Below are 19,508 nucleotides of genomic sequence, written 5' to 3' on the forward strand. Positions count from 1 at the left end.
AGAAGGGTATGCTATTAAAAATAAATAAATAAATAAATACACAAAAAACAACTGTTTAATACAATTGTGCTAAGATTTTTGAAAAAATGCCAAATAAAAACATATTCTTAATTAAACTGTATACTGATTTTAAATGTTTTACATAGACACCAACAAAATCATGAATACTACATCTATTGAATAGATGGTCTTTGCCTTCTTTTTGTGTTCCTATATTTTAAATAGTTTTATTTTTTTCACCAAGAGATATATATATATATATATATATATATATATATATATATATATATATATATATATATATATAATATATATTATAAAATTGATTTTTCCAGCACTGACGCGCACTTTTAATAAATACAAATCAAAAATCACAAGACAGAAACAAAAGAAACACCTAGCTCTCCTTTGGAGCTCTGACTAAACATCAATATATTCCTTACTAACCCGCAGGACGGCTAAGCCGTTTACCTGCCACAAACTAAAACTTACACACTACCTTTCTCTGATACGACTGCTCTCACACACACAGTCGGGCTCTTCCCTCAGCAACCTTGAGAAAACTGTCTGCCTCTCTTAAATACTCTGCACCTGGCTCCAATTTACAATTAGCACCAGGTGCAGGGGATTATCTAAACAATAAAAAACAATTAGCACAATTCACACCCTTAGCCCATTCACCCAACAGTGCATTTTCACATGTTTTTAGCAGGGAGGACTTTTAACCCCCTCCCTGCTATGTTACATATGGTGGAGATGCCGGGTATATGTAATTGATCCCGCCACTCACACAGTTCGTTGCCCCTTTAAATTCAGACCCAAGACACAAGAAATTGATTTTTACAGTGCTGAAGCACACTTTTAATAAACAGAAATAAACAAAACAGAAAATAAACACCTAGCTCCCATTCGGAGCACTAAGTACAACACAATCTGGAACCTAACTACACAGACCGGACAGCTAATCTGTTTACCGGTTCACAAAAAGACGTATACACACACGCATACACTCAAGTACCCTTTCGGCACACGATACTTTACGGTTGCCTTTTCGTAACCAGGCTCTTCACTCACAACAGCCTTTAAAAAATTGGCTGCCACTTTTAAATACCCTGCACCTGGCTCCAATTTACAATTAGCACCAGGTGCAGGGAATTATCTAAACAATAAAAAGCAATTAACACAATTCACACCCTTAGCCCATTCACCCAACGGTGCATTTTCACATGTTTTTAGCAGGGAGGACTTTTAACCCCCTCCCTGCTATCTTAATATATATATATATATATATATATATATATATATATATATATATATATATATATATATATATATATATATATATACACACACACACACACACACACACACACACAAATCACACGTTTTCAAAATCCATCAACAACTTTTATTACAAAAAGTAAGAATGCTTTCAAAAATAGACATGTTAATAGTTTATATTTATCAATTAACTAAATGCAAAGTGAGTGAACAGAAGAAAAATCTTAATCAATCCATATTTGGTGTGACCACCCTTTGCCTTCAAAACAGCATCAGTTCTTCTAGGTACACTTGCACAAAGTCAGGGATTTTGTAGGCATATAGTCAGGTGTATGATTAAACAATTATACCAAACAGGTGCTAATGATTAAAAAACTGGAATAAAACTGGATGAGGAACAGCCAAACTCAGCTAACAAGGTGAGGTTGCTGAAGACAGTTTACTGTCAAAAGTCATACACCATGGCAAGACTAAGCACAGCAACAAGACACAAGGTAGTTATACTGCATCAGCAAGGTCTCTCCGAGGCAGAAATTTCAAGGCAGACAGGGGTTTCCAGATGTGCTGTCCAAGCTCTTTTGAAGAAGCACAAAGAAACGGGCAACGTTGAGGACCATAAACGCAGTGGTCGGCCAAGGAAACTTACTGCAGCAGATGAAAGACACATCATGCTTACTTCCCTTCACAATCGGAAGATGTCCAGCAATGCCATCAGCTCAGAATTGGCAGAAAACAGTGGGACCCTGGTACACCCATCTACTGTCCGGAGAAGTCTGGTCAGAAGTGGCCTTCATGGAAGACTTGCGGCCAAAAAGCCATACCTCCGACGTGGAAACAAGGCCAAGCGACTCAACTATGCATGAAAACACAAGAACTGGGGTGCAGAAAAATGGCAGCAGGTGCTCTGGACTGATGTGTCAAAATTTGAAATATTTGGCTGTAGCAGAAGGCAGTTTGTTGGCCGAAGGGCTGGAGAGTGGTACACGAATGAATGTCTTCAGGCAACAGTGAAACATGGTGGAGGTTCCTTGCAAGTTTGGGGCTGCATTTCTGCAAATGGAGTTGGGGATTTGGTAAGAATTAATGGTCTCCTCAATGCTAAGAAGTACAGGCAGATACTTATCCATCATGCAGTACCATCAGGGAGGTATCTGATTGGCCCCAAATTTATTCTGCAGCATGACAACGACCCCAAACATACAACAAATGTCATTAAGAACAATCTTCAGCGTAAAGAAGAACGAGTCCTGGAGGTGATGGTATGGCCCCCACAGAGCCCTGATCTCAACATCATCGAGTCTGTCTGGGATTACATGAAGAGAGAGAAGCAACTGAGGCTGCCTAAATCCACAGAAGAACTGTGGTTAGTTCTCCAAGATGTTTGGGCCAACCTACCTGCCGAGTTCCTTCAAAAACTGTGTGCAAGTGTACCTAGAAGAATTTATGCTGTTTTGAAGGCAAAGGGTGGTCACACCAAATATGGATTTGATGTAGATTTTTCTTCTGTTCACTCACTTTGCATTTAGTTAATTGATCAATATAATCTATTAAAATGTCTATTTTTGAAACCATTCTTACTTTATAGTATTTTTTCACACCTGCCTAAAACTTTTGCACAGTACTGTGTGTGTGTGTGTGTGTGTGTATGTGTATATATATATATATATATATATATATATATATATATATATATATATATATATATATATATATATATATATATATACACACAGTGCCTTGCAAAAGTATTCAGACTGCTGACCAATTCTCTCATATTACTGAATTACAAATGGTACATTGAAATTTTGTTCTGTTTGATATTTAATTTTTAAACACTGAAACTCAGAATCAATGATTGTATGTTGACATTGTTTTTATGCTGGGAAATATTTTTAAGAAAAATAAAAAAACTGAAATATCTTGTATTTGCCTTGGTGTGGGAGTTCCCTGTGTAAGATGTTTAAAATCCTAAAAGTATTTGTAATCAAATCTCAACTCAGCCCCGATTCATCACTGGATTAAGAGTTGGATGAACATTTGAAGTCATCCTAAACTAAAGTATATTCAATTTATGGAGGGATTGCTGTTTCAGTGGAATACCTAAAAGGTTAATGACTTTTGTTCTTTGCAAAGACCTTTATTTTGTACTCTTAAGTGGAGACGAAATGCGAGGAAGGCAGACCCCGCGGAACATGGACCTGTCCTTGCCAGAAGGAGAGCCTTCGAGCGCCTGTATCGTTGAAGACACGGATCAGCAGGAGGAGGCAGCGAACGTCCATTAACTATTCAATAAGAAGTGTTTTAATCCTTTTGTGAACTCGGGAATAAGCAGAACTTAAAGTAAAAATAATGTTTTGTTTTAGGTAGAATGTAAGAAAAGTATTATTGCTTTCAATTCGTGCATTGAGTTAATTAACACTACAGTAATAGTTTGTATGTGATTTATACAAATTGATGTGGGTTTCTTAAGGCAACTATCATTCTGCGTTTAATCTTTCACTGCACAATGTTTGCTGATCGCCGAAGAGCTGAGGAATCGGCGACTAATTTCTTAAAATCTGGGAGAAAATGAGGTTGTCCGGGACAAAATGGTCGATAAGTGTGAGATGCCCCGTTAATAGCTTCTGCGATCTCCCATCGTTCTTAAGACGTCCCGACAAATTTCTAACAAGTCAGAAAACTTTATTCCCCAACAAAGCAATATGTGAAGTGTGTGAGGGGCTAAGGGACGATTTCTTTACGAATGCTGCCAGCAGCCAAAAGGACAAGCTAGCAACAATGACGACGAAGAGAAAGGTTGTGCTCCTCTTTGACATAAGTGACATTTCCTATCATGATTGCTCATTGAAGGTACCTGGTAAGTAAATAATAACTTGTTAACGTCTAAGCAGATACTATGTGTGGTAGTGTGTGCTCTCGTGGCAATCAATTTCTACAGTCACTCGTATTCGATATCCCTTTCAAACCCCTACTGTATGCTTGCATTGCTAATTTATTCAAAATACAAGGAGGGGCGTGCGTCTGTGTCTGAGAAGTTAAGAGAATGTAGATTACGTTGTTGCATATTTAAACCTATAACAAAGTTGTAGTGGCCTACTATTAAAGTTGTATTCTAGTCTGTTCAAAAGCACAACACTCGCTCATAGTACTTATTAGTTTAAAAGTCTTCAAATTATTCATTAGAATTTGATATTCTGATGAAGATCATTTGATGGCCAATCTCCTATGTCAATCTTTTAATCTAATAATGTTTTCTACTATGAGGGAATGTTGCACTTTTTGAACAGATTAGATTTTATTATTTTGGATGCACCTCGACTCGCATCATCAGTCCGTAATAGCCACGTCCATTAAGCCAATTGCGCGTCCAAATGGATCTTCTCTGCATTTTCTTCTTTTTTTCTGTGCAAAACAATGCACTGACAACGGCGATCACCTCCTCGCTTGAGTCCACGATTCTCCCGAATGATGTCTACGATTCTGCAATGAAAATAGGTGGAGTCCACGACAAGATATCTTGTGTAGTGTGTGTAGCTTGCAATCCCCAATCAACAGTGAGAAGTCGTAGCTCAATCGATAAGTGTGAGTGGCGCCGCGTCTCCCGATTGCAAAAATCGTGCAGTGTAAGACTGGTTTAAAGGAATCTCCTGTAGATTGCTTTGGATTGCTATTCAACCAGTGGGAGTGGGGTGTCGTTGTTTATATTTCCTTTTCTGTACTGTTTAGTTTAGTTCATTCTTCCTTTCTGTATTTAGCTTAGTTGTTGCACCTTTAATTTTTCCTTTATTTAGTTATATTTCTAATAAAATTGGCCCTTTACATTCACTTGAAATGTTGTCTATTTCGATAGTTGTGTTCTACATGATTTTAATTCAAATAAGGTATTATATTATTACAACTTAAACTAGTCCAAATCAAAAAGTTACCATATTAATGAAAATCCAAAGGTGCTGCATTCTTTGTGATCATTACTGTAATGTAATAAAAAGTCTGGAATTCATTAATATTACAGAAATGGCAGACTAATTAATAAGAACTTAGTAATAGTGATGAGCCATTTTGTACAATAGCGCAGTCCTGCATTTTGATTGGTTGAGCAAGTGTCCAACATTCTATAAGCAGAAGAAGTTTTTTTTTTTTTTGGTTCAAGAACACAAACCGATGTCTATCTTATACAATTTATTTATTTATTAGCATAAAATAAAGAAAACAAACATTGATTGTCATCTACAGCAAACATTCAGTATTCTCTTTGCATTAAAAAATTAACTCAACATTTTACCTTTTTTTTTTTTTTTTTTTTTTACAGAACTGGAAAGACAATGATACTCATTATATTCTAAAGTATTGTAAAATGTAAGATGTCTAACATACATACATTTGTCAGACAGTAAGTGTGTCATTGTCTAAAACTACAATAATGGCATGAGCATCCAATTAAATAGTACTCGTATTATTATTTATTATTACTATATAATAATAATAATATAATATAAATATTATTTTAAAAATCAGATATTAATTTATAGTTCATTGTCGTTTTTATCAGTTTAATTTAATCAGAGAAGAGATTTGTGTAATCTGGGTTTAAAGAAATTTGTCTTATACTAACTGTGTTAAAAAAACAATTTGTTTCATCTTAGGTAAATTTTAATGTGTGTGTTTTTATTTAAGTGGGATCAGGTGTATAACTTTAAACGATTGCACTTAACCGTTCCAAGGGTTTTTTTTTTTTTTTCAGTCAGTTATATTTACTGAAACTTGATCATTATAAAAATTATTAAACACTATATATCTATTATATATAGTATATATATATATATATATATATATATATATATATATATATATATATATATATTAGAAAAAAATAGATACACAGAAATACAGTATTTCTAAAATAGAGTCTAGTATTTTTATTATTTGAGCTTTTATGTTTCAGGTGTTTTCTAATGTTTCAGTCATACTGTTTGGGGTTGTTATTGTAAAAGGAGATTTCCTTTCTCTTGTTCACTTTTAGTCTTCCTCTCTGATTATTGGAATCTTCAAAAGACAAGACAGTAAAAAGGAGGCACCTTACTGTGGAGAGAATAAGCACTGGGTTCTGAAAATGTTTATTCTCCTCTTTATATAAATTCATGGTTTATCTGAGCCCATAGTGCCAAATGGGAAGTGTTGGCAAACCAGGCTTGAATTTTGCACTTAATTAGCAGTTTATTCATTTCTATTAAAATTAGCTGGTCATTCAATATTGGGGATGATACATCCTGTCATGCTATATACAAATGAGCTGTTGCAGAATATTTTAAAACTACAAATTTACATAAGAAACCTTTGCATATTAAATCTTGAAAGATGCAAAATGTTAGCATTAACATTCAGTTAATACTCTTAAGAAAATCAGAGTAGTCTGTACTAGTATTACAAAGAAGGACGGTCCTATATGTGTTACCTTTGCTGACAATAAATCACAGAGGAAACCAGAAGATGCATTATAATCAGTTCTTAATAATAAAAAAGTACATTATTCCTATTGTATGGTGAGGCGGGTGCATCAGTATAATTTGCTTCGTCATTTTCCCCTCCAAAATGTCTGCAGAATCTTAAAACATGTATCTAATCAATTTTCACAAATTATTTACACAACAAATGAAGTGACAGTAAGCCTTGTTTGCTCAATTTAAAAACGTATTTAAGATTCAGTGCTAGATTTGGTTTTTGTTTTATATATGGGCTATATGCTTTTATTCATGTGAAAGTGTGTAATTTGTCATTTTAATAACCTGCATAAATATAGTACATGTGCTGATAATTACATAGGTTTAAAATGGTTCAAACTGCATCAAACCCTGGCTGATCAAATTTACAGTGCAAGTTAGACACCTATGAGATACAAATGAATTACAGACTATAGGGATTAAACTAGCTTTTTTTTTGACATACAGTAGAGGATGACCAGTCAGATGTCCACTTCACAAATGTGCAGGGGAAAATATATCCACATAAGGGGGGGATCAGTTGAATGCTGCAGTTGTTAGTTAATGTGACTGTTATCCTAAAACTGTCTTAATAAAATAACGAAACTGCATACAATAAGGAATGGCACCCCCCCCCCCCCCCCCCAAAAAAAAAAAAAAATACTTACAAGAAACAACATGCAAAGGCAAAATTAATCTTATAAAGTATGCATAACTACAACAAAATGATTTTGATTATTGCTACTATACCTAACACAGTTGGATACCAAAAATAAGTAAGTACCAAAAATAATCTCAATGCAACACAGACCAAGAGCTTTTAGCTGATTTCACAATTTGGTGGAGATTAAACCACCGTTTAATCGGCATACTGGTAATCGGGATTGCTGCTTAAATGGGATACAACTCTGTGAGATGGTTCTTCCCAATGCTATTTATGTTATTTAATTGGGACGTCACTTGGTTTAATTGGGAAACAGTATTTTCAAATGAATGGAGATCACTTTTCAGAGCAAGAGGTTGCAAAGCACAGTTAGTGAGTATGTTATTACACTGTGACTTGTGTAAATTGCGTAAACCGTGTTGAACTCTTGAAAAAGTCTCCTGTGGTTTCTCAGTCTGCTGTTGCAAAGAAATTTGGCATGTCAACATCACAAGTGCGATTAATTTTGTTTAGGAATAAAAAAAACAAAAACAAAACATTGACTCGGATTTTGAATGATGTATTTCACTTTTAATTAGAATTTGATGTGATTTCATTCTTTTTCTTTTCATTAAGAATCAAAAAAGCATGACTAAGGTCATCTCAACTGCCTCGTGTTTAACTGGGACAGGTGCTGGGGCATTAGGACATTTTTTTTTCTTCCCCTGAGGCGTCCTGATAAAACGGTACCGACTGTAGCTGCAAATTAACGTGCCCCTGACGTCCTTATGATATAGTGAAATACTTTAAGTAACTGCCTGAAATAAATACGCCTTGTTGTAAAACATTTTTCAATGCTTTAGAACTCTTATTATTGAGTTGATCTCTGAAGGGGCTCCTACCTGCAGTACCAGATATAGTTCCTTTCCTTCCTGCAAATGTCCTAATGAATAATTCTCAACTACTATGAAAAAATTAATGGCCTCTTCACATATATTTTCAACGTTTTCATTTTCTGATTACTTACAATGTTAAACTGTTAACTCCACTGCTAGATGTTCAGCACATTTATCAACCCTGAAAGCCTTGTCTGGGTATTTTCTACTTATAATACTGTATGACAGTGCTGTTGATTCCAGGCAGCTATATTTGCCATTCCTTCAGCTTTTTATCTACAAAGGTCCCTGAGGTAGCTACAGTGCAATGTCTGCCCCAATAAGTGATTGTCTTTGACAAAGTGACCATTCAGTAAATGGGACAGGAAGTTGATTTAGTGCTGCCTATAAAAAGCTACAGACCATTCTGGTTTGACTACATTTAAATAAAATATGTGTTTATTACCAATTAGTGAAAGTTGTGGCTTCAAATGGAGCTGCTTAAAGCCACTTCAGCTCGTATTTTGAAAAAAAGCCAGAATGGCATCATAAGTTTAATTTTAATATTTTTGCTGTTTAACACATTACTAATGGCTGAAACCTGGTATTTCTTTTTTAAGTTGTTTGAAGCCAGCATATCTGCACATCAAAGCTTTACATTTTGAAAAGAAACATTTTCTGATCATGATCAGCATGTTGCCATAGGTGCTTGTGTGTGTGTGTGTGTGTCCATCAGTTTTTTTAATTCAATGTTTGTAAAATTATTCAGCAGGTTTCGTTTGACTTTATGAAGTAAAATGTGTTAATTTTATAGGAGGGATGCAAAACTTTTGGCCATAGCTGTACAATCAACATTTTGTTGAATACAGTAAGAGACCCCTCAAGAATTCCAAGGTCACTTTTAGTGGCCATTTCAAAAATACATTTTTATTGACTTTGACCTGTATCAATTCCATTTGAGCACATGCTTGCAAGCAAAACAGCACATGTGGTAAAACACCCATTTTAAATACATAATAAATAAATAACACCACAAATCAAAATAAAACATATTTTACTTTCACTACAAATGTTGACATGCAGTTGCATAAACAAAAAGACTGAAAAGTTTGCTCTCTTAAAACTGTTTACGCCAGGGTGTAATTACTTGAATTTCTGAGTGAAACAAAGTACACTGTATGTATACAAACTAGGATGGAACGCCTAGGTAGGCTTTGGAAACCAAACATTATGTTGTTTTGTTAGTGTGTCAGTTCTTTTTATTTTTCCCCCCACCAACAGTAATGCAAAATTACAGGAACAAATATTGTTTTTTTTGTGTTGTGTGAATTACTGTTGGATATTAATCATGGCTTTTATCATGCTGCCATCTGGTGGAGGAAACAAGAATATAAAATGCCAACCACTGGGACAAACCAGATACAGTATTTGTAATCTTCAGTGATCTTCAGTTGGAATTTTGACTAAAATGGCCACCAGTTTTGTAAAACAACTTCAGATACTCATTCATGAGTAATAACTGTATCTTGTATTCAATGTATCTTCTCATGCACACTAAACACTTTCTTAATATTGTACCACTGACTCCATCCAATAAATAACTAGTTCTCAAAAATTGGTGAATTCAAACCAGATTATCAGAGCTAGTGTGCTGACAATATAGCTTAATCATTCCCTGAGCAGTCAATACAACAACAAAGGAGAAGCAACAAAGAAACAAACATAGCAAGCAAAATGAATTATTATAAATGGGCACATTATTTATTTATTTATTTATATTACATTTAAACAGAAAATAGACTTTTGAACAAATGTGCTGTGAAACTCAGAAACATTACCAAGTACACACACTAAGTGATTGTCTATCACAAACTTACTATAAAATAACCCCTAAAAACAAACAAACAAACAAAAACAAATGCATCCGGACATAACCAGCGCTTCAGTGGAATGACTTTCATTACCCTGCCCTAGCATGAGAATCGCTAACAGTTCCTTTACATGACATTCTGAACTTTATTCATGTCTTTGTTAAGCTAAGGGGAGTGACTTTTGCTACTACAAAAGTAAACGTTACCAAATAAACTTGGATAACAATGCTAGTAAAGATACTACACAAGGTATTGCAGAAATCTAAGATCTGAATACTCCCCATCCCATAATACAACTGTTCTAAAGCAATAAGTTAGCGATACAAACCGTTTTTGAATAAAAAGGTATTCTGATAAATCATGTTATCACATACCATGGTTAAACTATCAATGATATCAGATACATCCATGTACTGTATATTGCTTGTTCTGGGTGATGAGTGAGTTAGCAGCCTAGTCAGGTTACACAAGAAACACGGAGACACTGATATGCATTGGCCACTTATGACTTTTTGTATACACAATTAGCTAAAGATCTTCATTAAGCTAAAGGCCAGAAAACGTGTAGCCAATAACCATTGAATGTGAATGCACAGGAAAATAAACTAGAATTGAGAGGAAATTAAATGTTATTTAAACACTGTTTTAAAGGAGACTGAAACAAAGCTGAATTTGGAGGCTGCTTTCTTACAAAATATACAGCCAAAATATCAATTTGAAAGCTTTCATGTGCTCCTCAAATATACCTTTTGCAAAAAAGTTTGTAATACAGCAATTTGTTTGGCAATACATCTGCCATATCATGCTCACTAAAATAAAAACTACTATGACCCTATAGTTTTTTGGGATATGGTAGCTTAATAATTATTGCTGTTCATGAGCCTTCATTTGTCTTCAGTTGATAACATGTGTAGGCCAAATGTGCAAAAGTGTCTTCAACACTGTGGTCTGAGGCAAGGAAAAATAAAGCAAAATTCCCAGACATACCAAGTGGTGTAAAGCTAGGGTTGTAGTGCAGTAGTTAGAATGGAAACCTCTCAGGCCGAGCTATCTACCAAAATACGGTAGTATTTCTGCTAAAGCAGTCCGGTCGTTGTTGACAATGCATTTACACGGGCTATTTAAAGTATGTCTGTTTGTCCTTTTTTCACAAAAAATATTTCTTCATATGGAAAAACTAGCAATTAATCTAGTTCATTAGAGGTCTGCAGTAGTCTATGAAACTTGAAATATCACACCTTCTTTTCATAAAAAAATTATAAATAATCCAGACAAGGCTTATATTAAATTTTAACCAACCTAATTATTTTGTTCCCAATATATCACAAATGTCTTACAAATCCTGTTTCATTTTTACAAATTCTGTACATGTAAAACTAAACTAAAAACATAAAACCAATTATTAGCCTCACAGGCAAATGTTCTCTTAAATTACATCTAAACAATGATCAGAACAGGTATTAATACTGTACGCTCTGCTCTATGGTACAGCTACAATATAACTTTTGTAAGAATTACTCTTTCAAAACTTACCAACAGATTCTCCAACCTCCCCTGCACACACACCCCCAAATAAACCAAAAAAATCTAAAATAAGTTACCCAGAGATAAGATAACATACCGTGTTCTAAGTCTGTACATTTCTGGTCAGTTATGAAAAGCCCCTTTTAATAGGTGCATATTTACATTCTTTAAACTGTATCGGTGAATAAAACTGTACTGAGTGCGGGACATTCCTAGTGTTGCAGTAGTGATTATTTTCAGTCTCCATTCACAGATTGCTTTATCAGTAACAAGTGTTTCACTCCAGTGGCTGTAGTGGAGCGCTGTTTCACTTGGAGCACGCTGAAGAGTCCGGGTTAAAGAGTTCCTTGTACAGGGGAGGAAAGAGCATGTTGACGGTTTCAGGGTGTAACTGTTTAAACGCCTGGAGTTCCTCTGTGTGTAGATTACAAAGTGCTGATAATGTTGGGATCCTAGCAATCAGCTGTGAAATGAAACAGGACAAATATGAGTTACTATTTTATGTTGCCATAATATTGTGGAAACTAATGTATATTACAACCAGATTAATTTAGTACAGCTCTGTTCCCGAGTTATGGAACAGAACTGCTCAAATCAGTAGTGTCTTCAGTCAAAAACTCACTACTTTGAGTAAGCACACCTGGGTCTTTACATTATTTGTTATTTCAGTGAGAAGTTGTATGGTCAATTCAGTTTATTGCTTAAAACAAAACTGTAGAGACCTACATTACTATGTTTTTATCACATAACTTTACCCAAGTAACAAGAGAAATACTCAACAAATGATTTGAAGGCACCTTTTAGTTAAATCAGTTCAGACAGGATGGGTGTTGTATTAATTTAGATTTTGTTTGGTTGCTGATTACTGGTGTGATTTCTTAGTACAGTCTTTACCCTTACATACAAACGGAAGAGAGAAGCCATTTTGCCATTTAACTGAGTTTTAGCAGTGGTACTTATGCTCTTCTGGCTTATAAGTCTCTGTATATATGTTGTAATTCTCAACGCTTGAACAAATATAAAATGGAATAAACATCCCTTAACTAATAAAAATATATAATGACCTTACGTTTTTTATTTTTTGTATTTTGGTGTCATATTTGTACGACCTTTACAAACCAAAAGCCGATCATGAGCCAAGTTAAGTTAAGGCCCTATTTATAAACAACTGAACCTATATTGGTTTATTTGCATGTCAATATTAAATATGGTCCTCAGTGTTTGGATTCCCCTCAGCAGATGTTCATTTTAATCCCGTAAGGCTCATTTGTTAAAAGCCTGACTAGTGTCTATGATAACCTACTTTTGCCAGTGTGTCATCATCTAAGTGATTCTTCTGCATCACATGCTGTAGTGCAAAGTAAATCTTCTCTTGCAGCTTTTGAACTTTCCTGGGTTCCATCAGCCAGGGTCGATCTACTCCAATGAAAAATAAAACATTGTTATTTTTCATTCCAACTAAGGGGGGTAATAAATAACAATCCTCAATATCTATCAAATGTTTGTTATTAATGTATTACTTAATTGTGTCGGGTACTTCTACTCACTGAATAAATATGTAATACTAAACATGAAGTCACTAGGAACTAAATTATGTGCTTATATTAAGTTTAAAACAAATTAAGAGAAAACATTATAGAAATTAGCAAATGTGTAATTTGTGTCATCTTTACCCTGATAAAATATTGTACTGTAAACAGATACCCCAGTGTCTTAGTGGCCAGTCCGTTGCACACTTCTTGTCACCTTTCTTGGCAAACTCTCTGGACACAGAGTATAAACAATCCAGTGCCTAATATATCTGGGTTTGAAAAGTACTGGCAGGACCGTTTCCACAGACAACCATTAAGTTGATTTCACTACATCTACTTCTGCCTACCAGGCTCCTCAGAAATACAAAGTTCATAATAATTGTTAAAAGAATACAAATAAAACTAGTAATGTCGTCTTCTTTGGTCTATACTACGTACCTGGTGATATCAGCACAGCTGCTGAGAACAAAGCGATTTCCTCTTCGGTAAGCTGAAGAGAGCACAAACTCTTTGCAAAGTCAAAGGCTGCACTGACAAGATCATCTGAACCTGATTCAAAACCCCAAAAAGAAAACAATGAAGTAGCACTTCTAAAACAGAATTACAAATCCACAACATTCTGAAGTCAAATATAAGTCACATACACTGAAAGAACCCTACTAAAAGTTTACCATATTAAAAGCATAGTGTAACAAAGCATAGCGAAAGTATGGTAAAGCATACAGGGCAGGATTTTCAAAAACCTGTGTTACTGTAGCTGCATTTAGGCACAGGGAATGCACAAACATTTCACATGCATTTAAAGTATGTAATAGTATGTGAGCATGGGATTGCACAAATTAGTTCACATGCTGAGATTCAAGTGAATAATTAATTAGTAATTGAATCCTGTCACAACAGTATATACAGATGCACGTTTCAGTCACTCGGGGTTGTGTGTTCGGACAGTGGAGAAGAGGTAAAAACGATTTAAAAAACAAAAACAGCAATTGCTAAAACATGCTGTCTTATGAACCAGCACAATACTTGTTATTGTTTAACATCTGTTTGTTTGTTTAGCGTTCGTCCCGTTTGTCGTGTCGGTTTCGTTTAGTGTTAGTATGTTTTGTTTGTCTGTTTATTTTGGCCTAAAGTGCTGTGTGCTGTTTTTGTTTAAACCTTTTATTTTGTTCATGTAGTAAACTGCACAACAGCGCATTTCACATTTCACCTCACAGTACTGTGTGTTTCCTCCGGGTCTGACGTCACCACTACAGCCTGCTTGTCACAATCTTGTACTTAATTTTACTCTTAAATCATTGAACACATGTGGCGTAAGAGGTTTGAAGGCACTACTGTACAGCACAGCCTGTAGTCTCTTTCAAGGACATTACCAGAGATTAAAAAAGTGGTTAATTTTATGGGATGACAGAGGATAAATATTTGAAAGGGTGCAGTGTTTATCATCTGGAAATGAGTTGTAAATATGTTAATGCTACATTTTGTTAGATGTTTTTATTCTAAGTACCAAATGTCTGAATCTCAAGTGTTTTATGAGATATGAAGAGATGGCTTTCCTTACAGGGGTGCTTGCATATGACTTTTCAGCTATTATCTAGAAGTATCCTACTTTATGTTCAATCTTCATTTCTTAAACATGTGTTAATATCCGATGTTATATTAAAGTATTACTTAACAGGTTGTAGGATTTAAAACACAACATTTTACTTTTCCTAGTTTCTTGATTTATTGTATGTATTCTTGCAACACCTTTTTCAACATAATTGCGATTGCTTTGACATTTTTATTAATAAATCGGTTTTGACCAGTTATTTAGAAACATTGGTTCTCCACTCCTTTCCCAATCTGTCCCATCTGCTTGGTCTGGCACAGGTTCAGAGGGGTGGGAACATATTGTGTTTTAAACCCTACAGTCTGTTCAGTAATACTGAGAATTATAAATTAGAATCAAAAGGTAACACATACCTAGTGCTTTAAACATCTGCATTCCTCCATATTTTCCCTCGAAGAGTACAGTGTTGTTCAGTGGATTGAAGGCACGGCACATTCTCACCAACACCACTTCCAAACAACCTTAGAAGTACAGGAAAAAAAATAAAAAATGAACACCTTGACTCAAACATGCTGCTGTGAAGCAATTTTATCCCCCTCCCCCCATTATTCTTCTTCTGATTATTATTATAATTATTGATATAAATAATGTAACTTTTTCTTTTTTTCCTTTAGATTGCAAATAAGTGTTAATAGTGAAATCCTGGATGTAATGTTGTGCCACAGACTCCAACTGGAAAGCCATGATTCTAAGCCAAATACAAGCTTTCCTGGTTGTTCCAATGACAAACTTACCTGATTTAAGGAGAAGAATTTGATCATTCTGACATAGATCCATAAACCCTGTTATCCGCTTGGCAAATTCTACCACATACTGAATGGCATGTGTGATCTGGATTGCACATTGCTGCCATAACACTTCCCGTGTCTACAAAGGAGAGAGCCAAAAAATCAGAAAACAAATATAAAATACTAAAGAACATTTTCTCCAAAAAAATACAATTATTAATTAAAAACAGAAATGATTTTACTTCCTGAGAAAATTATCATCAACAATTTCTTTATTAAAATAAAAGCAATTAAAAACAAAATAAATAAATGAGAATGCTATTTTTTGCAGAGAAATTTTTCAAAAAAATTCTTTAAATAACCCAGATTATTGTATCTATCTGCAGTTACCGAAAGTACCCCTGACCAATTCTCTCATATTACTGAATTACAAATGGTACACTGAAATTTTGTTCTGTTTGATATTTTATTTTTAAACACTGAAACTCAGAATCAATTATTTTAAGGTGTCATTGGTTTATGTTGGGAAATATTTTTAAGAAAAATAAAAAACTGAAATATCTTGCTTGCATAAGTATTCAACCCCTGTGCTGTGGAAGCTCCCGGTTTGCCCCGATGAAAGAAATTGCCCAAACGAGGACACAATTACCTTACCATTGGCCTCCACCTGTGAACCATTAAAGTTGCTGTCACATTTTCTGGATAAAAACCCCATTGTTGAAGGATCATTGGTAAGGCTGTGAATCAGAAGGAAAATGAAGACCAAAGAGCATTCTACAGAAGTTAGAGATAAAGTAATACAAATGCATAGATTAGGGAAAGGGTACAAAATAATATCCAAGTGTTTGGATATCCCAGTTGGATCAATAATCAGGAAGTGGAAGCTGCATCACACCACCCAGGCAGTGCCAAGAAAAGGCCATCCCTCAAAACTCAGTGCTCAAACAAGGAGACTTGTGAGAGAAGCCACAGAGAGGCCAACAATCACTTTAAAGGAGCTACAGAGTTCAGTGGCTGGGAGTGGAGTAATGGTGCACCAGTCAACCATATCAAGAGCTCTGCATAACACTGGCCTGTATGGGAGGGTGGCAAGAAAGAAGCCGTTACTCAAAAAGTACCATCTGAAAGCACATCTGGAGTTTGCCAGAAAGCATGAGAGTGACCCAGCTGCGATGATGGAAAAGGTTTTGTGGTCAGATAAGACCAAGATAGATCTTTTTGGCCAAAACTCAAAGCGCTATGTGTGGCGCAAATCTAACACTGCCCACGCCTCAAGACACACCATCCCTACAGTGAAGTATGGTGGTGGCAGCATCATGCTGTGGGGATGCTTCTCATTAGCAGGGACTGGGCATCTTGTTACAATTGAAGGAAGAATGGATGGAGCAAAATACAGGAAAATACTGCAAGAGAATCTGCTTCAGTCTGCTAAAAAACTGAAGCTTGGGAGGAAATTTACCTTTCAGCAGGACAATGATCCCAAGCACAAGGCCAAAGCAACATTGGAGTGGCTCAAGAACAAAAAGGTGAATGTCCTACAGTGGCCCAGTCAAAGTCCTGATCTCAATCCCATTGAGAATCTGTGGCACTATTTGAAAATATCGGTCCACAAGCGTCGTCCAACCAACCTGTACAACCTGGAGCAAATCTGCCAAGAAGAATGGGCCAAAATCACTCTGACACTGCGTGCAAAGCTGGTACATACTTACCCCAAAAGACTTAAAGCTGTTATTGCAGCGAAAGGTGGCTCTACCGAATATTAATGTGTGGGGGTTGAATACTTATGCAAGCAAGATATTTCAGTTTTTTATTTCTCTTAAAAATATTTCCCAACATAAAACCAGTGTCACCTTACAATAATTGATTTTGAGTTTAAGTGTTTTAAAATAAAATATCGAACAGAACGAAATGTCAATGTACCATTTGTAATTCAGTAATATGAGAGAATTGGTCAGTGGTCTGAATACTTTTGCAAGCCACTGCATATATATATATATATATATATATAGCCAGGCTTTGAAGAAATACCATAGGTGTAGCTAACCTAGTAGACATCCAAGCCAGCCCAAAGCGAATTATAAGAGATCAGAGCAAATACGCTAGTCATGTGCATTTTCCCACAATCAGCTCCTGTCTTTTTCTGTCATAGCCTTTATTTTACAGTCTTGGCCTTTCAGCTTATGAACTTTGAACTCTGCCAGAAAACACCTTGTTCAACATATTCTGAAAATTCATTAATGTTTGCTGTCTGATTTCAGACTCATCAAAAGTTTATGGTTTGTTTAAAACATGTACGGAAGGTCTAACATCCACCAAACAAATATCTAATTACAGTTTATGAAAACTAATGCTAAAACTGAGGAAAAAAGGTTAGTTTAAATACCTTTTGGAGGTCTTTGTATGAATACACCTTTTTATAGAATAGTGAAAAGTCCAACAATGTTTGTGTCTTTTGTATCAATTTGGCTATGTACTGACAATGTAATGTTAAGAGAGTTTGACAGTAAGACATTCAGGAGCTATAAACAATGTTACCTTATTTTGATACATTTTTATGTCTTCATATGTGTGCGTCTGCCATGCCAGCTGCTGCAGCTCCTCCACAGTGTACTGGCATGTCTCCAAATGGGACTTAATAATATTCTGTGCAATTCGATCTGTTAGAAAAATCAGGAGAGGTTATTAAACTGGAATGGAAACAGAACATCAGAGGTGAAACACTGGGGAAATGAGGATGTTAAAGTCAAAGTGTGAGCTTCCAAGCTTTGCAACCACAAACTCAAGAAATTAACTTGGAGAAAAAGCCTTCAGTGCTGGGGATAATGGATCTGAACCATGTGCATATCCAAGGACAATTTAAGATTTCATACCAAAAATAAACTCAAAGGCTGAGAGGGTGATTTAATGTAAAAGAACACCCCCCAAAATAATTAAATATTAATTAAATAGATTCTAATGCATATTATTAACTTAAACATTGAAATCAGCCAATGAGGTTCAGGGTACAGTGGTCATTATCCTATGGTAGATGCACTTTAAACTAACAGGGCTCTACACTGTAACAGCAGCTTTGGTTCAATCGGCCTAATGTGATCAAGCATGGCAGATTAAGCATCATACACACAAATCATTGTAATACCCTTATCCAGAGGGCAATACCAGCTGGATCATTGGCCTTTGTGGTCATCAGTTATCTAACAAGTAATACACTGATGAGATTACAAGTCCTTAATATTATCTACACTATATGTATACTAGGGAAAAAGTTAGTAGGCTCTCAGACTTAAGAAGTTTTCAGCAAAAGGTGTAATAACTATATATTGAATGCTCTAGTCTTGTCTACTTTCAACAAACAGCTAGATTAAAACACTTCAGAAACAGGGTAAGACGAACACTGGAACCTGCATGGTGCATTACCAGGTTCAAACTGGGGGTCATCTTTAGTCAGTTATTACTTCCTGATAACACAAAAAAGAAAAAAAAAAAACAGATAAAAGCCTAAAGTTTTTTTCTGTTTGTTTTGTTACTTGAGGAATAAATTTTCCTTGCCCATATATAATTCACTTGGACTCAACATGAATCATTCCAGTAAGGTTTTTAATTATGCAGTAAGGTATGTAAACAAGTAATGAGATATTCTTCAGTCCTAGACAAATGTTTAATGTTGTTCTAACTACTGGCCAAAAGGTGGTGGCAGAGGATAGTATAAGTTTCATTTTCTGATTCAAAATACTGTTCATTTTACAATGAAGACAGAAATGTATAACATACAAACAGACAGTTTAAAAGTCTGTTTGTATGTTACACATTTTTACCACAAAAAATAGAATTTAAATGGATTTTTGCATGGAACCAGTCAGTTACTCATTTGTAATTTTTACAACCAGTAATTCTCAATCTTCTGAAGAGAGATTTTGGGAACTATAAAAAAAATGCAATGCTTTTCTAGTTTTAGTAATAAAAAC

At 35.2% G+C, this 19,508-nt stretch overlaps 1 protein-coding gene across 1 annotated transcript in view; it reads right to left on the minus strand.

Annotated features, from left to right (window-relative positions):
* Positions 1-9,067: 9,067 nt before the first annotated feature.
* rorb (RAR-related orphan receptor B) overlaps positions 9,068-19,508 on the minus strand; it is a 59,280-nt gene continuing 48,839 nt past the window's right edge. The window contains exons 5-10 of the mRNA XM_041256245.1: positions 18,079-18,200; positions 15,550-15,682; positions 15,169-15,276; positions 13,642-13,752; positions 12,975-13,087; positions 9,068-12,134 (exon numbers count right to left, since the gene is read on the minus strand). Of these exons, the coding sequence (XP_041112179.1) occupies positions 11,979-12,134; positions 12,975-13,087; positions 13,642-13,752; positions 15,169-15,276; positions 15,550-15,682; positions 18,079-18,200 (743 nt within the window). The 3' untranslated portion in view covers positions 9,068-11,978. The remainder of the gene's footprint in view (positions 12,135-12,974; positions 13,088-13,641; positions 13,753-15,168; positions 15,277-15,549; positions 15,683-18,078; positions 18,201-19,508) is intronic.

This window comes from Polyodon spathula, chromosome 1 (assembly GCF_017654505.1).
Source record: "Polyodon spathula isolate WHYD16114869_AA chromosome 1, ASM1765450v1, whole genome shotgun sequence".
Classification (NCBI taxonomy): Eukaryota; Metazoa; Chordata; class Actinopteri; order Acipenseriformes; family Polyodontidae; genus Polyodon; species Polyodon spathula.